The sequence below is a fragment of the Mus pahari genome, chromosome 8 (genome assembly GCF_900095145.1).
Source record: "Mus pahari chromosome 8, PAHARI_EIJ_v1.1, whole genome shotgun sequence".
In the NCBI taxonomy this organism is placed as follows: Eukaryota; Metazoa; Chordata; class Mammalia; order Rodentia; family Muridae; genus Mus; species Mus pahari.
In genome coordinates this window covers 20,374,219-20,397,079 of record NC_034597.1, presented here as the reverse complement: position 1 = coordinate 20,397,079, position 22,861 = coordinate 20,374,219, and the positions used below count along the sequence as shown (strand labels likewise).

The 22,861-nt window shown below is 43.7% G+C and overlaps 1 protein-coding gene across 2 annotated transcripts in view; it reads left to right on the top strand.

The window, feature by feature from the left end:
- Cacna2d3 (calcium voltage-gated channel auxiliary subunit alpha2delta 3) overlaps positions 1-22,861 on the top strand; it is an 807,286-nt gene that overhangs the window by 648,043 nt on the left and 136,382 nt on the right. For both annotated transcript variants that reach the window (XM_021202917.2, XM_029541665.1), the window contains 7 exons: positions 821-888; positions 4,922-4,967; positions 5,125-5,222; positions 7,544-7,637; positions 10,939-11,034; positions 15,193-15,314; positions 17,293-17,373. In XM_021202917.2, coding sequence (XP_021058576.1) covers positions 821-888; positions 4,922-4,967; positions 5,125-5,222; positions 7,544-7,637; positions 10,939-11,034; positions 15,193-15,314; positions 17,293-17,373 — 605 coding nt within the window. The remainder of the gene's footprint in view (positions 1-820; positions 889-4,921; positions 4,968-5,124; positions 5,223-7,543; positions 7,638-10,938; positions 11,035-15,192; positions 15,315-17,292; positions 17,374-22,861) is intronic.

Here is a 22,861-nt window from a genome sequence, read left to right as displayed (position 1 = left end):
TTTAACAGGGTTGCCTTATGCTCCGAACTGGTATCTTTCAGAGTTAAAGGAGAAGTTAATTAGTCTAGATTCATCTGAAAAGTCTATTCTCACATCACTGTCACACACTGCCAAGGATCGTGAGCAGACGCAATTGGGAACCAAGAGAAATCAAGAAACACATGAGCCACTAAATGGCTTTGCCAAAAGAAGGGACTGTTTTTTAAAAAGCAGTCTCTTACTTTAGGCCAAACCCAGAAAGACATTTAAATCAAGCAATGTGAATGTGGGAAAGCTGTTAGACTAGGAAGTGGACCAGGCTCAATAGCCAGCCATATGCTCATGCTACTACATTGAGTGTCACGGGAGTTCTTGCTTTTGCCCTTGAGAAGGGGGGGGGGGTCAATATTTCTGGGGGCTAGAGATCTCCAAGGAAGTTCAGAGCAGAGGTGTGTAAGGTGGTAGCAAGGAGCAGGGTGTGTGGCCTTGGGAGGACATCCAGGGGAGGGCTTTCTGGAGGGACAAGCTGTTGGCCACAAATCTTGCAAACACAACAGCAGCCAGTTGCCGCTGGCATTTCCAATCAGACATGACTTTGAAGCAGCTGCTTGAGCCTCAGAAAAACCAACACCCACTATAATCAGTGAGGTTTTTGAAAGTAAACTGTTGGAAAAATTGTTTACAGAACATGAAATGGAAATGTGAAAATGGAAAATAAAAAAAAAAAAACCAACAACACACACACACACACACACACACACACACAAACACAAAATGTTAGCCCACAAGTCTGTCCAGCCGGTGCCCTAGACTTCAAGGGTTGCTTTGTTTCTCCGCACAGTTTAGGTGTGGCGCTCTCCAGGGGCCATGGGAAATACTTCTTCCGAGGGAATGTAACCATCGAAGAAGGTAAGAGGCAAACTTGGGTTAGCTTATCCTTGGGCATGGGGAGGAAGACGGAAAGCTAAATCCCAGAGAACTGAAGAGCATGCCTGATCCCCAAGCCTCTGGCTGGTGATTTGGGCACTTGACTCAAATCACTGCCCTCTAGATGTTTTTTTTTTCTTGTCAATTTTGTGTGGGTTTCTGAATGGTGGGAACCCCAACCAGTGGCTGGCTTTATTATATACTCTTTTACCCATAAAGTTGTGGAAGCAAATTATGGGAATCTCATACCACCTTTACTATTCTGATGTTCGGCATTTGTGGAAAAAGGAAATTAATGTAAAAACTCAAGTCTGAGAAGGACCAAGGCAAAGAAAGATCTGGAAGCTTTTGCTTTCAACATAGTTGGACCACACTTCTCTTTGGTTTTGTGCTACCCTTTGCCCATGGGAAATGTGACCACTGAAGGTACTGACAGAGGTTGGAAAATGGAAGTAGAGCCGTGTGTGGCTCTAAGATCTTCCATCTCCATAAAGAACAAGTGGACAGTGACTCCCATAGACTTTAGCCATCCCTAAATCCACCAAGTATAAAGTTGCTATCCCAGAAATTGCCCTTGATATACCCCAACCGCCTACGGATCCTAACCAGTTACCATTTCCAGTATTATGAACACTTGGAATTAGGTGAGCCTGGTATTTAAAGGGTTCTTATTTTGTAAGTCACTTTGAGTAAAGCACTTGCATTAGGTGAGGTCCATCACAGGCATTGGGTTTTATCTGGCAAGGGGCCCTGATGTCTGATGGAACAGAAGGGAGAGCAGAGGGCTCCGCCAGGTGCTGGTGAGGATGTACCAGTCTGAGAGCCAAGCACACAGCCTCTCTTCTCAAAGCTGTGTAAGAGGACAAGTCAACCTTGTAACCCCAACAAGATACACTCGAAAGGATGTTTTCTTAAAAGCTGTGCTTCCATTTATAGAATTTCTACTTCCATGAGCCATATGTAGTTTTGAGGCCATCAGTGCCCCTGAAGCAATAAAATTAATGCCCAAGGCATTTGAGATAAAACTGAGATAATGACTCATGGTAAGAAGAGAAAGAGGTGTCTTTAGTAGGCCATTTGCCCCGTAGCCTGTCCCTCCCTTGCTTTCCCTCTCTTGTTTCTTTGTCTCTGTCTCTCTCTCCCTCTGCTCCCTCCTTCTTTCCATTCCTCCCTTCCTCTGTTCTCTAGTTTCTGCTCCCCCTCTCTTCTCTCTGGCTTTCTCTCCTGCCCACAATTGTCTTTGCCGACTTTTGGACCATTTCTCTGCTCACTAACTGCTTCCTGTGTGTTCCACAGCTGTTAGGCTGAGCCATTGCACTGAGAGAAATTCAGAACTGAGCAAGAAATTAGTTTGAATACTCAGCAAGGGGGCTAGTGTCTGGTTATCCACACAAATGAGATCAGATCTTCCTCTCTCCATGGGTCCTCTGTAAATAAAAGGACTCAGCCCTGTCAGCTCCCTGAGTAAAAGAGCCCAGGAAAGCTGCTTTCCCTGAGGCTGCCAGCCAAAAGCTCATCAGTACTGAGAGCTCTGGGCTGATCATAGCTCCCTTCTGTTCTTGGAGTGGAAAAGTTCCTTGCTGATGGTACCCATATTTCATGGGTTCTGTAGTTGGGAAGGCTACTCCACAAGATGACTGGGTTCTCCATATGCTTTGCCAATGCCAGCTGCTACCAAGATAATGAATATAAAGATATACTCAAAATTGTAAGGGCTCAGGGCTGAAGGTTTAGCCCAGCTGTAGAGCATTGGCCTAGCAGGTACCACATTCTGGGCTCAGTCCCAAGTGTCCCTAAAACGGTGTTGAAGCTTGAAGGCTGAGCTGGTCTTCCTGCTGATGCTGTGACTTTTCACAATCTCTTTCGACAGTGGCTTCTTTTGCATAATTATTCATAATGATTACTGAGTCCATTGAGTGTATGTTATTACCCTCAGCTTCATTGGGTATGGTTTTATTTTTAAAAGGATCAAAATTAGAAGGGAAAGAGCTAGAGAAATGTTTACATTTGTTTGATATCCAAGAAATCAGAGAAGAAATTATAGAGAAACTGGTCCCTCGGATCTCATCTGTGGGGTCTGTGAGACTGAGACCGGGTGAGCTTCAGGGATGAAGGGCTGATTAAACTGTAGTGAGAGAAGGGAATAGGCCTGATACCTTCAACTTGGCATCCTGGAAAAACATAGGCCACAGAAAGGCCTCCATTCCTGTCACTCCTGAAGTGAGCTCTCTCCCTGCCATCCTCAGGCCTCACATGCCTCTTTGCTTTATTCTTTGCTAAAAAATCACTTTTTCAGCCTGACCATCACAGGTAGAAGTGAAGCAAAGCTCCCAAGAGAAGCCTTCCCATCTCTGTCCTCCCTGCCCATCTCAGTGTTTTCTTGTCTGCAGGGTGTTTGGTCCATTGCCATCTTCTCAGCATCTATCATAGACTTGTACCTGCCTCAGGAAAAAAAGGGAAGGAAGTGAGGGGAAAAAGACGCAGGAAGTAAGGAGGAGAAGGGAATAGGAAGTGAGGGGGAAAGGGCGAGAAGGAGGGAGAAAACAAGGAGGGCAAGAAGAGAGAGGAAGGAAGGGAGGGAGGGAGGGAGAGCATTAATACAATTGCCTTAGGAACTGATCACTATCTTATTTAACCAACTTGTAGAGTTTTTGAGAATATTTCTTGGACAGAAAAGCTGATATAACTCGAGTTGACACGGTATTGCCAAGTGTTCAATAGCTCAGTCCCTGTAGCACTGAGCAAAACACTACGTGGTACATCGAGTATTTTATGCATCTGCATTTGACATGGCAATTGGAGAAAAGTGAGTCATGTGAGAAACTGACTCCACACTATAAACATCTCCAGAGTCCATAAGCATATGCAGGAAAGCCTCCCTGCAGATGATCCATTGACATCAATGAAACAGTGACTCCACAGAGTCTCCCCTCATTCATGCGGCTGTATCGTAATGCCCGAGGCTAAGACCCTACGAAGGTTTCTTTAGTTTGCAGTTTTAGAGGCTCAAAGTTCAACACAACATGGCAAGGGCAGGAAGAGTTATTTCTACATGTAGGAGAGTCACTAGTACAGGTAAGAAAGCAAGAGACCCGTTCCTGGGGCTACTATAATCATCTCTTCAGTTCGCATTAAACCCCATCCTTAGAATTTCCCACTCTCTCAATGCTACCATTCTGGGGTTCAAGTTCCCAACACACACACACACACACACACACACACACACACCTCTAGAAGACAAACCATATCAAAACCATAGTCCAGATGAAGAAGTCTGTGATGTTCTGGGAAACTCCTAGGCTCCATGAGGCTGGCATGGGACTACTAACTACTTTTCTAGGTTGATGACTCTCACTGAGGATCCTGTAACAACTACTAACATCGTTTATCACTGGTTGAAAATAATTGGGAATTGATAATACCATTTCATTCAACCTATAATTCTTTTTTTTTTTTTTTTTTTTTTTTTTTTGGTTTTTTGAGACAGGGTTTCTCTGTGTAGCCCTAGCTGTCCTGGAACTCACTCTGTAGACCAGGCTGGCCTCGAACTCAGAAATCTGCCTGCCTCTGCCTCCCGAGTGCTGGGATTAAAGGCGTGCGCCACCACACCCGGCTTCAACCTATAATTCTACCCACACAACTAACTAATAAATGACGTAGACCTGTTAGCATCACAGAAGGTTCAATGGCCTGGCCTGGTTCTCAGTCCTCGTGTAGCTCCAGAGTCTGTCTTCCTAGCCATCCTGTTAGAAATGTCCTTCGTTTTCATGAGGTTGAGATTTCTCTGGCATGAATACAAAGAAAGTACGGTGGTGCTGGCCACAGTGGGATAAAGGAGTTGTTTGGATGACTTTGTACATGAGTCCAGAGTCTTTGTTCCCCAGCATATCCTTTTGGGGTTCATATTTACTGTGACCCTTCCCCTTCACATGTGCCATCCTAGAGTGTGTGAGGTCTATAAGAAGATGGGGAAGAGTGATCCTCACTCACTAAAGCTTTGTCTTTTGACTCCCAGGCCTCCATGACTTAGAGCATCCTGACGTGTCCTTGGCAGATGAATGGTAAGATCCAAGTGCCCTTCATCAGCTTCAGAATTCGTTGCCCTCTTTGTTTGCTCTCTTACCCAGTTTTTCTGGGTAAGAAAGCAAATGCAAATGGGGGAGGATAAACCATGAATATTTATATATGTTCTCCTTTGGGACCCTGTCCCATTCTTAGGTCCTACTGCAACACTGACCTGCACCCGGAGCACCGCCATCTATCTCAACTGGAAGCCATTAAGCTCTACCTCAAAGGCAAGGAGCCTCTGCTTCAATGTGAGTGTGCTCTCCAAGCACGCTTGTGGGCCTGGGGAGGGCAGAAGCTGCAAGCCATTGAGGAAGCCTAGGTTTCAAGAGCAGCTTTGGTTTTCTATATTTAACCCAGCCAAGTCTTTTCCTATAGAGAAATCATGTAGGTGATGACCACAGTATTCTTAATCACATTGTGTCTGCTCTCCCAAGCCATCTAGCTCAGCAACTGGGTAAGATGGAGATGATAAAGACAGGCAGGGATCGTTATTCCGGTCCCCCTATTCTAAAAATGAGGAACTAAGGCCAGCCAAAGAATTATCTCCTGATAGAGCTGAACCTGGTCTCATGATTCCCCAAGAGCAGGCAGTGCAACCAACATCTGTTGCCTTTTCTCCGATTACTACTAATATCCGCTGGTAATGTTCTGTGAGAAATAAAGGGCTGACGACTGTGGCAAAGAAGTAGAAAGGGGACTCCCATCCATGCACCAAGAGAAACAGTTTTGGATACTCCCCTGAGAAATTAGCAGCACCCCCCCCCACCCCCAATTACACAACAGTTACAGTACCTGCAACTTGAACAGAAGGAGAATCATGGCACCTGCTCCCTTCTCAATGTACACATCACTTATCAATGATGGGAAACCTGTTTGAAATATGGTGTCTTACAGAATAACTACAGCAATCCCAGCAGAGGTGTGTGGAGATTCTCCAGCTGTGCAGTGACAGTTTCATGGGCTGGGTTTTCTTTGAGGGATATCCTCTGGTAGGAGGCAGCAGATGAGACCAATTTTTCATTTCTTTGACTTGTTAATTATTATCTTAAAAACCATATCTCAAGCATAGAAATACTATGAAAATATATTTTAAATTAAGTTTATTAAAAAATAAAACAGTATTTTTCATATGTGTATGGGTGCTTTGCCTACATGCATGCCTGTATGCCACCTAAGTGTCTGGTATCCACGGAGACCAGAAGAGAGCATTGGATCACTGAAACTGGAGTTAAAGATGGCTGTGAGGCACCATGTGGGTGCTCAGAATCAAACTCAGAGCCTCTGTGCATCTCTGCAGCTCTGAATTCCACTTCTTTTAACCACCACATGGCTTCTTAATATGTTGTAATGTTTGCTTCAGGTGTTTCTTAAGAAAGATACATCATAGCTGGTACTGAAGTCTTTACACATCCCTGCCCTTTCCCTCTCCCTCCCCAAAAGAGCTAATTTCCTCTATTCCCAATTATAAAGTCTTAGCATACCGATGCTGTTCAAGTAGGTATCTGTGAACAGAGTATAACTTTCTTTTCATTATCTTGCATGCCAAATGTTATAAACAGAATTTACCATCCCTCATCCAAAATTGCAAAATCTCAAATCTGAAAAACATTTAAGTGACGATAGTGACACCACACCATACAGAAAATTCCCTTGTTGCTTGTGGTCCTGTCCAGAGTTTATGTATGATGTGTGTGTGTGTGTGTGTGTGTGTGTGTGTGTGTGTGTGGACTCCTTAGGATATACTTCCAGCCCTATATTACTACATATAATCGTATAATACACAGATATATGTACAGCTTTTATTCCTCAGACTTAGGAAGTTTATTTGTGTGGATCATTTATCTCCATTGAGCTTGTTTGCCTTATCCACAGGACACAATCACATCTCGACCTATGTATTGTCTTTCTGACAATGCATGAAATTTTCTATAGTGTTTATTCTTCATCCCTTCTACTCTTAGTACTCAGCATGCCTCTAAGAAGCCTCTTCTAGACTCATGATCTCCTACCATTCAAGATCTTTCACAGAACTCTGCCCAGTAGACTTTTGGATAGAGACAGCTGTCCCCTTTAACATGATCGAAAGTCTTAAATGGAAGACATCACATTCTATGAGTACCCATAATTATCAGTGGTGGAATCCCATTCTCATACACTACTGAATGCAGCCTGCTGAACAAGTGATGGCTGTAGTGATGGCCAGAGGCAGCATGGCTAGACCCAGCTTTTCCAGGAGTTCTGGCTTCCTATCTCCCAAATTGGGACTCAGCATGCTGGCCCTGGCATGGAGTATGAGCTGGCTGAGCTGGAAGAGAGAGTAGAAAACCAAAGTGAGGGGCACCCAAGCCTTTCTTCTTGCTGTCTAGTCCCGTTGCTCGGGGCCTGGTGCTATTTCCAGTGTATCAAATATCAGACTGTTTCATATTTTCAACCAGTGGGAAGTTAACTCATAAAGCAATACCCTGTATAAGAACAGCCTGCTGACACCTCATACCATCCCCAGGAACCTCTGTGGTACCCTTCTTTGGAGCCTAATCAAAGCCTTCTTGTCTTCTGTCCTTCCCAACAGGTGACAAAGAATTGATTCAAGAAGTCCTTTTTGATGCTGTGGTGAGTGCGCCTATCGAAGCCTATTGGACCAGCCTGGCCCTCAACAAATCTGAGTAAGTGGCTGCATATGTCCCCCTCCGTGGCCATTTCCACTCAAGCTCCAAAATATGGTTATGGTTTAAGGAACTAAACCATTTTAGGAGCCTGGTGTTAAAGTTCTTTAATTTTCCCCTAAGCTCCTAACCACAAAAGCTAGAGGCAGAGCAGGGGCTTGGATGGCAACTCTGGGGCTTGACATGTAATTTGTTGAGTTTTAACATTACATGAAATTCAGTATGTGGAGGTAGGGTGACACTTCCAAAGAGTGGGGGGTGGGGGTGGGGGTGGAAGGAGCTTCCAGCCTTGCCACAGCTCCCCCTCGCCCCTACCCAGGCTGGAGTGAACTTGGGAGGAGGCCAGGAGAGGTTGTGAGTAGGCTTGGGAAAAGGATAACTGTTTTTCAGTGGGTGTCAGTTACTGCCCTGTGGTTTTATATCTAAAGTGGAAGAGGGGGTGTAAGTGGGGGAAATCAAGAGTAGTTGATGTCAAAAACTTGGGCTAGAACAGTGTTAACAGCTTATTATTGTAGTGTTTTTTCTCTCATTCTCCCTAGGCCCTCAAGTGGTACAGGTTTCAGTTCTCTTTGGGTTCCTATTTGTTGGTTTCTTCCTTTGCTTCTACTTTTCTCTCTGTCACATCTATTACTGACTCCCCTTTCATTGACATTCATTCATTCATTCATCAAGTGTGTGTGTTCTGCGTGTACTAGTAAGGCAATAGGGAAGCAGAGGCAACCTGGGCGGAGGACAGATAGAGAGTGTCCTCGTGGCTTCTTTGGGTATATGAAGTCATTTACACTCGTGAACACTGCAGTGAAGACGGGAGAACAGACAGGGAGACTATGACAGGACAGAGTTGATGAGGGAGACAGCACCAGTCCAAGGGCAATGGGAACTTCAATAAGATGAACTGGCAGGATCCAGAGGCACGGAGAGAGAAAATAGTCCCCACATTTAAAGAATTTGGGATTACTGAGAAGTGTGAAGAGTAGTGGGGTGGTGGAAGGTCATGAGAGGAAGTGGCAGTAGGTGGGGAAGGTCTGGACATTGATGGTCAGAGTAGAGATTTTGGAATGATGCCGGTGTGTGGCACATGTTAGGCAAGTGTTCTATCACCCAGCTGTGTCCCCCATCCTCAAGATTTTGGATTTTATACTCAGAATATTAGAAAACCATTGAAGGGTTTTAAGAAAGAGACTATGACAAACAGATCTGCTTTAAAAACAAACAAACAAACAACCTCTCTATGACTGCATATAAAATAGAGTGGAGTTGGGCAGGAACAGCAGCAAGGCTCAGGGACATCCATGCATATGCCATACCTATCAGGACAATGGGTACAAACGGTCAAAGCCCACATGTAGCTTGTTTCAAAGGTTGAGATTCTCCACCCTATGCCAAGACCTGCTGGTGGTTTGTGGTGTGAGCAGAGGGAGACTGAGCCTCCTGATTTCATGACCAGATTGGCACAATAAGCCCTTGGGAAGAGAGTGCGGTGTTATAGGATAGCAGATAAAGAAGGAGGAGCAAACCCTGGCTAGGCGTGGTCAGAGCCTTTCCAGATACCAGAGGTGTGGTATCATGTGGTCTCACCATGGAAAACGCCTAGTAGGCAGTCTGACATGATGGTAGGGCTCCAAGGAGAGACTGCCATGCCCATTATTCTTTGATCTGTCCTCTTACCTGCACAGACCATATTCCTTAGAAGGATGGGAAAGAATCAAAGCCTGTCTAGGATTTCTTTCTCTCAGAAACATGTAATGTGTTGTTTAGGGTCTTCTGAAACTCAGTCTTTGGAGCAAAGGTTGCTGAATCATCTTTCATGCATGCTACAGATGTCTTAAATGGTAGTTTGTCCCACTGTGCACATCTATAACTGATTGGATAGTCTTCCAACTTGGTGTGAGCTACAAACAGAGCCAAACACATCATGTTAGTTTTTATTCGTCCCTTACATACTTAAAAGTAGTGCTGGTCACCTCACCTACTGTCAAAGACTAAGAAATCAAAAATTGTATTGAAAATATCACAGATGGTTCTTTGGAACAAATTGCTACTCACATCCAAGACAGAGAAGCAGCCCAAGGATGGCCATCATATTCATAATTTACATGTTTGTGGGAAAGGACTTTTCCTAGAGAACAGGCTCAGATGCTACTATGTTCTGGAAGATGAACACTGATGTAGAGAATGTCCTTTATAAAGACAGTTGTTGGAGTTTCTGTGCATGCAGCCCTTTAGGGGGGATGTTGGAAGAAGCCGTTTGTGGTTATTGCCTTTTTTTTCCTGGCTTTAACTGAACTCCTGGCAGAAGCAGGCAGAGTGATAGAGGATTCATTTTGATTCACAGTTTCAGAGAGTTCCATTCACAGTCTCTTGGCCTCATGTGTTTGTATAGGGTATCGTGGTGGCAACAGTCTGTGGCATGGAGGGTTCCTTGCTCAGACAGACAGACAGACAGACAGACAGACAGACAGACAGACAGACAGAGACAGAGAAGGGGAGAGAGACAGGAGGGGAGAGAAGAGGAGGAAGAAGAGGAGGGGAAGAGGAGAAAAGATTCCCCCTATGTCTATCTCCAGTGATTTCCTCCCACCAGCTAGGTACATTCTCCTGAAGTTACCAGAATTCCTAAAATAGCACCCACCACCCAAGGACCAAGTCCCCAGCATGTGAGCCTTTTGGAGAATATTTTGTAAACATTATTTCACTCATCTCTTTGGGAACGTTTTTGAGAAGAAGCTGTGTGCTCCAGTCAAAGCTATACATTCTTTTCCAGCTGTGTAGAATCCCAGGTTGTGGGATACTACAAAGTTGGTTCAATGACTCCTTGTTTCCTTCCACGGGGAAGACCCAACCAACAGACTCAAGACAAGAAATATACTTGGTATCATCACAGTAAAGACATGTCCCGTGGACATCTGCCCTTTCTTCCTTTAAGTCTCAGGCTGCTTTCTCTAGGCTTCTACCAAGAGCCTTACAATGAGAAGGAAGTGTTCATGGTTGGAAGTGTGATTTTTCTTGCTCTTGCTGTATTTGTCAGCAGGGGTTCCCCTCACCTTTCCTTCAAGTCTTTTCTTGCACGCTGTGTCAGAGATAGGAATGACTAGCCTGACCTTGGCGCATGCGTGGATGTGTACGCGCTTGCCTGCGCGAGTTTCCCTGGTGACTTTTAAAGTTCAGGTTTCAAAGCTGCCGTTTTTTTTTTTTTTTTTTTTTTTTTTTTTTGTCAAACATCCTGTGAGTCTTGAGATGTAAAAGCCATTATCTGCTTACTGTCTAGAAGCACTCCCTGATGTCTGCTGTTCTGTTTCAGGAATTCTGACAAGGGTGTAGAGGTCGCCTTCCTTGGCACTCGCACAGGCCTCTCAAGAATCAACCTGTTTGTGGGGGCCGAACAACTCACCAATCAGTAAGTAGGAGGGCCCCTCTGTGGGGGCCCAGTGAACTCCTCAAAGCAGAGATTCAAAGGCAGCTTGTTTCATTTCTTAAGGTCCAGGCCACCTAGAGCCTGCTGAGAGTCTGTCTCTTACCATGAGGGTCCCAGTACACGTGTTCACCTGTCAGTTGCTTCCACACAACCCTTTGTTCTTTAAACTCCCTGGCTTCTGTCCACTGTCCTGGAGTCCTCTCCTGCCTGACGAGTCATCTCAGACATCCCTTGGGAGATGGTACCGCTGCCGAGGGACAGCTGGCGGGAAGGACATGCTGGGCTCTTGACTCACATTTAGGACACTGGTCCTGAAGCTCTCTCCAGGAATTACTGCCAGGGTCTCAGGTCTGCTCCTGATTTAGTTGTTTGTGTTTTTGGTAAACCTCTGCGCTTCCATGCTCAGCTTGAAAGGACACAGAGTCTCTCAGCCAGAGGTGGGCTCTCTGAAGGTACCAGGATTGACACAGTCTCCAGGTAGCTCCGAAGAGAACTCAAGGAACCGGGACAAATAGTAGCTCAATCTAGCACCCAGCTGCTTATCCAATGAAGCTAGTCCTGATTCTTAAGTTTAAAGTCTGTGGTCAACATATGGGTGTCTCACCAGCATGGGCCGAGTCTGACTCTTCCCTAAGTTCATTGATACTTTTCTTTTTTCTCAATCTCTTTTCTCTGACACAGGGGCATTGTTAGGTCAGGGACAAATGGGGCCTAAGATTCAACAAAGTCTGAGGTATTTAATACCTGACTGAGTTCAGAGGTTCCCAGCAAGCTTGTCACAAGGGACCTTCAGGGACAGTGGTAATCTACACTGTGGCCATGAGCTTGAGAGGGGCTGACCCTTGAGGTCTCATGAGGGAGCTGTCCCTTCTCTAAAGCTCCAGTTCAGCGGTGTCTCTTCCTGTTGGGTGGGACCCTGGCACCAGCCAAGTTTGACAAATGGTAAATGAGTCTGCTTTTAGATGTGTGGCAAGGTTGGCCTTGACTTCCCTCTCAAGGACTTTTGCTGTCTCTTTTCCAGAGGCTCACATCTATTACTTTGGAAGTTCTCTTTCGCCACAGCCTGAATTTTTAAAGCCCTCCTTAGCCTTTTACCCACCCACCCCCCAAACAAGGCCTTTTCTAAAAACCAGGTTGCCAGGAAGGGCAAGTATTGAGCTGCACATTGTCTTCCCCACAGAGGATCCAGAGAATGAGCAGAGGCAGAAATAGATTTGCTGTTTCTTAGAGAAGCAGATTGTACTGTTGCTGGTACTGATATTTAAAACAAGCAAACAGCAGTTGCAGTATGTTTCTCCTGGGCCTCAGGTTCTTGGCCTCACTAACAGTGTTGGGGTATGAGTATGTCCTTAAATCCAATAAAAAGTGGCTACTCACTCCCCTAACCCTCTCTGCCATTATTGCCCCTTTGGGCATACCTTAGCTGGTATTCTTCTAGCATGCAGAGTTCATAACTCGCGAAGTCACTGAACTCTGTCTCCTCTGGTAGCATGTACAGTGCCTTTCTAACGCTCTGATTGCTAGTCGGCAGGAGTAAAGCTTTCAGTTGAGTGCCAGCTAGATTTCTTCATTTTTTTTATACCATGACAACTATATGGTGGCTTTAGCAATAGGCTTTCACTGTACAGTTGTGGAGAGTAACCAATAGCATTGGCAATACCCTATCATGTTTAGCAGAGTCTATGGGACCCCATTGACCAATGACTCCAAAGGACGTAGAGTTAAAGTAGACACAAAGCCCCTAGCATAGAAGCTATTCATAAATGATAGCTGCTGAGAGAGGAAAACTCAATTATTCTCAGTAGAGTTGCACCGGATATACCAATTATACTACAGAGCAGGCTGTGAGCTCAGGAGTAGTTGGCCAATATAAATCAGACTCCATGGTTTTTAGTGTCTCTTTTTTCTTTGCTTTTTCCCTTTAAGACAGAGGAATAGCATGAGCTTTTGTGGGTAAGGAGGCATTAGGATCTGGAAGAAGTTGGGGAACAGGAAAAGATATGAAAAAAATTAGCTGTATGAAATCACCAAAGAATAAATATTTTTTCACACACACAAAGAAGCAAACAAGTAAATAGCAACAGTAAAACATAGTTACTCATTGATATATTGGTTATTAGGGTAGATCTGAAAGGCTGTAGAGCCACACTGAGAATGTCAGATTGCCTAATACATTTTATTTCCAGGCCTCTTTTGTGATTATCTGGAAAGTGGGAGTTATAGTTGCCTTTGGTTATTATGAGATCAAATCCTTGTAACTTATATAGTCATCCCTGCGCCTGTGATTGCCAAACCCACGGCAACGCAATGACCCCCAGCAGATGCAGCAGATGCTCATCTTCAATCAACTCATATTGTGGCTTCATGTGCAGGCAACTTGACATTTTCTGTCTCATGGAATGAAGATCAAATGGCTAACATGCAGCATGGATATGTTAGACATCAGGATGCTCATGTCCTTGGTGAAATGGAATGAAAATCCAAGGATTTGCGTCAAAGTGCCACACAATTTAAAATACACTAGTTAATTTTTTTTTCTTCAAGTTTCCAGGTAATGTTTCTCAACCATAGTTGCCTCTCCGTGTCTGATACCATAGAAAACAAAGCTGTAGATAAAGAGGAATCTCATGGTGTCTCTTCCAGCTGTTGTGAGAACAGCAGCTAAAGGGAGAACAGGGTTTATTTGGCTCAGAATTCCAGGCTCCAGTCCATCTTGACAAGAGCTCAAGAGAATGATCACATTGCCTTCATGGTCAAGAGTGGAGAACAAAGAGTGAACGAGTACATGCAAGTTATAAGCTTGCCTTCTCCATTTTAAGCTGTCTAGCATTCTATAAAAATCATCTAGTCAGTGGTTCTACCTACAATTAAGATGGATCTTCACACATCAATTAACAGAGTTAAGACAATTCCTCATGGACATTCTCTGAGGGTAACCTTAATCTTTCCAATGGTTCTCAACCTTCCTAATGCTGATACCCATTATTATAGTTCCTCTTATTGGAATGACCACCAAACATAAAATTATTTTTGCTGCTACTTTGTAACTGTAAGTTTCTACTGTTATCAATCATAATTAAATATTCATTCTCTGATGGTCCTGTGAAAATGTTGTTCAACTCTCAAATGAGTCATGACCCATAGGTTGAAAACTTCTGATCTAGATGCTCACTCACAAGTATACCCAGAGATTGCCCTCCTAGGTGTTGAGTTGACAACTGGCCACCATGAGGACTATGAGTTGACAACTGGCCACCATGAGGACTATGTATTTAAAGCTTTTTGGAGAAGATGCACAAAGCTGAGAAAAATGCTCTCCACAGAGGCTTGGAAAGAGAGATGGGACAATATATAAATTAGACCCATAGAAAAAGAAAGCTATGTGACCAAATATCTCAGAGACTTTAGTAGAACAAGAGCTTGTATGTGTGTTATGTGACTAGATTCATGTGGAAGTTGATTTCTGAATTATATTTTGTGATACATTTAGAATCATCTTCAACAACAGAATCATAATACACACAAACTCACCCCCCCCAACACACACACACAGTGCTAAATTGGGGAAGTGATGGATATGATAATTACAATATGACTCTTCTACAATAGATGCACAGATAAAAATCATATTGTACTCCATAAATTCTACAAAGTAGTTATCTACTAAATTAAAATCTCAGTAACAAGAATGATTCTTGAGTTTGAGAGGATGCTGTAGGGAAGAGAACAAAAGTAGGTGGGGTGTTCTCCTTAGAGAGAGATGCCACAGGCAAGGGGAAGGCCAGGAAAGGAGAGGAGCCCACAGAGGGCCCAGGAACCACCCTGGGTGCCTAGAGATAAGGAACTTAGGCAAAAAGAACCTGAAGGTCCTGATAGGGAGACAACCTTACCTCCCTTACAGCTCTCTGAGTAGTTTCCGTACCAGAGAGCGCATTCATTTTACCCTCTCAGAGTCTGACTCCCAGAACCCACAAGGTACTTTTGAGTAAAGTAGGCTGTGTAGTGTTGACTTGGGTCTCTACTGGGCTGAAGAGGGCAACTAGAACTTTTAAACCCAACTCAAGTCTTTCCTGACAGAGGCTCTTGTTTATCCACTGTGCACTGCAGGTGGTACATCACCCTCTTCTCGTTCATTTTCAGGGACTTTCTGAAGGCTGGAGACAAAGAGAACATTTTTAATGCCGATCATTTCCCTCTCTGGTACAGAAGAGCTGCCGAGCAGATCCCAGGAAGCTTTGTCTACTCCATCCCCTTCAGCACAGGTGGGGCAGGGCACTTACAGTTTCACTCTGCTGGCCTGGTCATTGTGGGAATTTGTTCAAATCCTGGAGGATGCCACGGTCAGCCTTCAGTCAGTGTAGGATATATGAAGCTCTGTCTGAGCCAGTGACTTGTTCTACTTCCATGACAAACCCTAATACAGAGGAGGCTTGTCTCAGCCAAATGGCACAAGGGGCATTTTAGGAAACAGGGTTGGTATTTTGCATTCTACGGTATTTGAGTACAAACTTCTCAGTCAGTTTATTTCCAAGTCCCTTGTAAAAGAAGGTTTAGGCATCCTTGGTTAGGTGGGGCCAGACCATCTGCCTCAACCCCATCCCGCCAAGTGACCTACTTCCTCTAGCAGGGTTTCACCTCCTCAAGGTTCCACAAACTTCTCAAATGATACCCTCACCTAGGGACCTAGCATTCAAGCACATGAGCCTCATGAGGCTGGGGGGGGGGGGGAGGGGCATAGCACATATAAGAGTCCTTCATTAACGGAGAGACTTGAACAGAGGTGGAACTTCAGCATTGAGATTTTCATAAGGAGTGGGATTTGTGGGAGCACAACTAGGAGGCTCTTTCCTAGTGTGAGGATTTTGAACACATTCTCACGCCTCTGAGCATGGATACCTACCCATGGGTCATTTCTCATATGTGCTTCTTAGACCCCACAGTCCTTCCTTCACACTTCTCTGCATCTGATTTTCTTGTTTGACATGTCAACCAGGACACAATGAACAATTTGGTTCTATAGATAACCTATGAATGATACCATTTTAATCTCATTTTTACCTTCCTTTATCATGGTCCTATAAAGCAGAAAATGATACTTAGCTTGCTGTCCCCGAGTCTCCTAGGAGCCATCGAGTCCACAATAAGGGAACTGGCACTGTGGTAGACTATGTTTTCCCTAACCTGCATTGCATGTGTGCTCGCATAGGTATGATGGTCTCCTTTGCCAAGCAAGTTACTTTGTAATCCTCTGTGTTTGTCTAGACTACTCATGCTTGAGAAAAAAAAAACAGTTCTGATTTAATTAAAACTGCCTTTGTATTGGTTTTTACTAATCATTTAATCTGATTGCATAGTGAAAGAAGCTGACTTTGTTTATGGTAAAATTATGAATAATAAACAATCATAGAAGATTTCCTGGATACTTTTCACTTAGTTTTCTTTTAGAATCAAGGAAAATCTACAACATAACCAGGTACATGGCACTGTGGTGAAGTTCCTTGGATTAACCACTCCAACACAACCTGGTTATTTAGACTTGTTCTAAGAGAAAATTCTAAATTGCCTTGGTCGTGAGTTTATTCCAATTTGATTTGCCCTGCCTGGTTCTCAGTTCAGTAGATTGAATTCAACTCTCATTCATTGAGTTTCATTCTCTGAGGCTGGCACCAGATGAATATTCAACATTTGTGCTCATAATTTGTAGTTAGCAGATATCGTAACTGTTTTTACTAATAGGAAGCCAATACATGCTCTATCTTGTCACCACAATAGAGTTTGGATATTCATTGCAGTTTTCTCCCTATTTAGAGTGCTTTTGCTTAGAAATACAGTTCTTAAAATTTGAAGTTTATAGATTGGTTAATACCTATATATCAAATCTAGGATATAGCAGTTAACAATAATTTCAGAATTAGGTTTCAGGCAACCATATTTACAGCGGTAACACAAATCAGACCACAGACATGGATAAACATGCCAGGGAGTAACCACAATTACAAAGCCTACCATCTTTATGGTAGCCAATGGTTTCAATATGAAGAGCTGGACCCTCCCCAGAGCAGGTAGCATCAAGTTATCATGTTGTTTCTAGAATTAATGGCAGAGTGTCCATATTCTAGAAAATTCTGGACTCAGAGTCCCAGAAACTTTTACAGATGGATGGCCATGGGCTTGGATAATTGTTCTATATCCTGGACCTCAAAATGCTTCAATTTCCTATGGTGAGTTTTCTTTCTACAGGAACAGTCAACAAAAGCAATGTGGTGACCGCGAGCACCTCCGTCCAGCTCCTGGATGAGCGGAAATCTCCCGTGGTGGCAGGTAAACAGCGATGTTGGTTGAAGATCTAATGTATGCAGGGCTTTTGTTTGTCTAGCACATTCACTCTCCAAAAGGTAGGTTTCAAATGGAGAAAAAAACGGCAACATTCTCCAGCTCTATGTAATCTCTTTCCCACTAAGGTTCTAGAGCAGAGGTTCTCTACCTGTGGATAGAGACCAGTTTGGGGGTTAAATGGCCATTTCATAGGGGACCAGTGTTTACATTACTATTCATAACAGTAGCAAAATAGCAGTTACGAGATAGCAATGGAATAATTTTAAAGCTGGGGGTCACTACAACATGAGGAATGTATTAAAGGGTCACAGCATTAGGAAGCTGAGAACCACTGTTCTAAAGGCTCCAGGGATTTCATGTAAAAGCAGAAATCCTTCCCAGAGTTCCTGTTGACTCTGAGCCCAGGGGAGATAGTTAGGAAATGTAGTGAGAATTTCCTGACATCAGATAAATATTTGATTACAGGAACTTCTAAGTTGCTCATTTTTATGCATTTAGGAAGGTGATGATTGGCATCCAAGGAAAATATAGGCATTTTTTTTATATATTAGCGTACACAAGCTGTATTAGCACACACACACAGAAATGTGGCCTTTTCTTCAGAGACCAGAATGGATGTCCAAGTGCCGGGTTTGGGAGCAAGGGAAAGCTAAAATATTCTACAGTTAAGTTGTGGGTTGTCAAGGACAACTTTGCTCTGGCCTCTCTACTGTTCTCATCCCACCCGAGTCACAGTAATGACCTATGTCTGGCTGAAAGCTTTTGTTAGTGGCATTTGTACTGAGGGGCTGGGATCTGCCATAGCTCTCCTAGAAAGGCTTAAGAGCGTGCCTGGTGCGTAGTCCATTCCTAATGCATTATTTCTGGATTCATTGGTTGATGGATGGATGGTATGTGCCAAGCACTCTCCTGATCTGGACTGTGCTTACCAAAGGGAGTCATTTGTTTTTGGGCAGGATGCCTCATGAAGTTATACTCCAGAGTGACTTTGAACATCCGTGCCTGTGTCTCTGCAAAGCTGTGATAATTTGTGGAAAGGGGGGAGGGCAGAAGGAGCAGAGGGGCAGGCCTGACTGAAGTGTTTGCTCTTTGGCTGTGAACCACTGTTTTTCCCTCCACTTTATTTCTGACAGAGCCTGTGTATCATAATTATATTAGCAGGGACTGAACGATCTAGGGATAGCCACTCTGGTTATCCTTGGGCCATTGGATATGACAAGAAAGACAGCCTTATGTATTTGACCTGCAGCTTATCTTGAACTAGGAGGACCTACAATTAATCAGCCAACAGATACGGGCTCTGCGGATTCATGGCTCCTGTCTTCAAATGCTGTCACCTAATGCCTCATGCTCCTTGAGGAAAGTAGGAGACAGGATCACTTAACTCAGCAAGATTTATTTTTGCCTAAAGGAGGTCAGACTTGCTTACCTCTGGGCTATTACAGCCAGCTAATTCTAGAGGCACGTTATCTCCTGGGGGCTGGGGTCAGAGACAACAGCTGTCGATGACATGGTCAGACCGAAGTAGTCTCTCTGGTTCAAATTTTCTCTTTAAAAACCCTTTCTGTGGGTCTCTTATTCAGTGATTATAAAGGGCATTCCTGGCCTTTTCTGAAGTCACCTATCCCAGCTACCTTGGTCCATGTATAAAAGTCATGTTCAAATGGGAGTAAATGCCTGCTATTTTATAAGTGAATATGACCTTGTCTGGAAACTGTGTATCTAAGCTAACAGGGAGTATGCATTTGGCAAATGGTTTGCTGGTCTATTACTGAGTTACATAGCTGGCCAGAGACCACAGGCAGGTCACCGTTTGGCTCACCTTGAGGGGATAAGAAAGGCATGTTCTATTTGTTGTCTCTAAGTGTGTATCCACTGGTCCTCATGTTCGGCAGATAATGACAGAGCAAAGCCAAGAAGCGGGGCTATCTGGGGAACTGTATTTAGTTTGGACCTTTAAAAGCTGGTGGCTGCTGACCTTCTTTTCCCTTCTGTGTTTGGGAGACATGAAATAAAACAGCCTCCCTTGGTTTTGATCTTGCAGACTGCTGAGGATACAGCCCCACGATGGCAGTGACCTCAGGGGGGACCTTTCTGCCTCCCAAAGCAGAACAGTCCCTTCAGCACATCCTTGGCTTCCGTGGACAGTCTCAACCCTCATGCCAGTCACCAGGGAGGAGGCTCCATAGCTTTCCACTCTGTATTTTTCTCAAATTACTCATCTAGTGCTTACCACTAGGAAATTCAGGGGAACCTTTGAGTTGGAGAGGCAGTCTTGTCTTGGCAGATGAAGATGAACTTGTGAGCAGGCTTGTTCCCCATTAGCAGGCCTCTGACAGCAGATGGGACACAGCTGACTGGCAGGAATTTGGGGTCTCAATGAAATCCTTGTGTGCAGTTGAAACTTATCAGAAGGAAAAGGTGTATCACTTTGCAAATAGCTCCCAAAGACCCTCTTGAAAGGCTGCCCCTTGCCTACCCTGACCTGATATCTTCATGTTTATTAGCTGTAATGTACTCATTTGGGGGTAGAAAGAGGTTTTCTTCTTTCTTTTTCTTGTTTTCTTTTTAAAACAAAAACATTTTGATACTCATCTGTCAATGACACCTTTGAAGAAAGGCCAGTTGGAGCGGGCAAGATTCCACTTAGGCATCAGCCTCAGTGTGTAAGCAGGCCCCATCCATCTTCTGGGCCTCTGACAGTGCTTCCCAGTGCCTCACAGCTGCCTCCTGAGGACTCTGCCAACTGTACAGCTGCCAGCAGTGTGCCTCGCTTACTTAATTGCTTTCCCAGGGCAACAGAAGACATGGCAGGGTCTACCCAGTCTCTCTAGACTCTAGAGCCTTGGAAACTCTTGTGTGCATCAAGACGCTAATCCATTTCTCTGTTGTGATTAGAAATACAAACCTTGGTATGTAAGGTCAGCTTGAATTTGCCACTCATCTTGTAGCTTGCTCAGTTCACGGTCATGGGTCAGTAGAGCCCTAAAAGACAGAGTTGAGATTATTATTAGCTCCTAGTCCTTTTTCATTTGGGGATAACATAAAAGAACAAGAAGGAACTACCTGGATATGAAGACATGCCAGAATTTGTAGGAGTGACTCATTTTCACCTTCAATTTCATTCATTCATTCATTCATTCATCACATACAATGGGACTTCTGCTTTTGTCAGACGCTTGACCTATCAACAAACAACGACTATGTTCTGATGTCCCTTCCCTTCCCACAGATGCATATATTAGCAGTAATCTTACAGTTATGTCTAGAGTAAAAGAGATGGCTCAACAGATAAGATCATACCATCTAGCCTTATAACCCATCCCCTGGAACACACACACACAGAGACACACACACACACACACACGTATCACAGCAATAACAAATAAAAACATTTAAAAGTCATGTCTGTATAAGGCTAGGGAATTAAAGAGCTGAGTGATTGCCTTGAAGGTTCTAGAGATTAAAGATTGTGTGCTTTTCCCTTTCTGCAACCCAAACTGTAGCCAACTGAGGATTTACAATGTAGTAGACACACCTGAGTGAAATGTTATAAGTTGAATTGAGTTCATGGAAAAATGTTTCACCCTACCTTACTTATTTGCCACCTTGGAATCCATAAATTATCTACACCATAGTGGTCATTCTCCACTGGCCTCTCAAGAGGGAAGGCCAGCCTTTCTCTGACATAGTCTCTTCTATATAGGGTGAAATGACCTGAGAGGCTAAAACAGGCAGGGGGTGTGGGAGGGAGGTGTGGAGAGGGCCCAAGGGATGGCGAAAGGGACTTCTTGAATTGTTTGTCCTGCTTTCCTACTCACTGGCTAGACTCTGACGAATACGAACTATATAACCTCAGCTCTTGTTCAGGTTTCTGGAGAAAGGGCTTTTGCATGTTTATACGTTGGGGTGGGTAGGGTGGATGCACAGGCACATGTGTGTGCTTGTGTGGAGGCCTGAGGTTGGTGTCGGATACTTTATTTGATCAATCTCTACTGTATATAAAGATAGGCTCTTTTCTTGAGCCTGGACTTAGTGTTTTGACTAGCTAGCTAATCAGCTCCTTTCAGGGATTCCCTATATCTGTTATACCACCATAGAGCTTCTACAGAGGTCCTGAAGAATCGAAATCTAGGCTTCACACCTGCAAGGCAATAAATAAGCTTACCTGATGAACACCCTCATCAGTCCAGACTTATGAATTTTTGATATGATGCATAATTAAATCAGAGCCACTAATACTTGCTCTAAAGTGTATATTTTAACATATCAAAATCTAAAGTTGCTCCCAATTGTGTTCCATTTGACTTCTTAAATACTTGGGAATTCCCCATAAGCAAGAGCTCTCCCAGTTATCTTTTAGGGGCTAATACACGGTACATATGTGAGAGATGTAGTCTGAATAAGTTATTCTAGGAATACAGGCTTCATAGTCCTAGAATATATAGTCAGTTGCTATACAGGAGTATAGAATCAGCTGGCCAGGTAAGAAAGTCACTGTACTTAACTAAAACTCAGAGGCTGTCATTGGGAAAGTTCAAATCCACACCATAATAACATCATCCCAAATGCTGTGGATATTTTTAGGATAGAAAAATTATTTTCTGTCTTAAGCTAATGACATCTGGAAACCAAAAGTTATCTTTCAACTGAAGTTCTAGTCTGTAATATGAATATTAGACTAGTAGCCAATCTGACCATCACAAAAACTTAGACATTAGAGCATTAATGTATTATATTACATTTTAAACAATACTTTTATTGAGGTATGACATCTCAAATTCACTGCATTTAAGCTGTAAAGTTTACAGGGATTTTATAGATCAGAAGGAGATCCGGGTCTTCCAGTTTGCTCTTTAGCAAGGGACATGGATTACGTTAGATCCATTCACAAGGAAAATTTGAAAATGTAGCCTATGTGGTTTCGTTTGCATAATTCAAGGCAGTGTAATGAAGGGGAAGATTTCATTTTAAACAGCTAATTAGGAAGGTGATTGATTAGCATCATTAACCATTAGCTATTGTCAGGTAAGTGCTATTTAAACTAAGTGTAGTGTGTAATATGGGCCCTCATTAGAGTTGTGTGAATGCTTCCAAACTCTTACAAGCAAACAGCCAACTTGACCTCATGTCTTTGGTGGAATCTCACTGTGAGTTAACTAGCATCCTAGGAATTCAGGGTCAGGCTTGTCACGGATAAACCTCTTGTGAAATCCCAGCAAAGGAAGTTCTTTTATCATCAAAAAATGGCATGCATATTGGAAGTAGGGAAATAGTAACAGGTGAGGAAATGAGTTTGATCTCTAGAACCTGTATACAAAAGCCAGATGTGGTTAGCGTGTACAAGTAATCCCAGATCCTGAGAAAGCAGGGACAGGAGAAACCCTAGGGTACTGCATTCAGACCGATAGGAGACCCTGTCTCAAAGGAGCAAAGTGGACAGTGCTAGGAAATAATATCCAAATTTGACCTC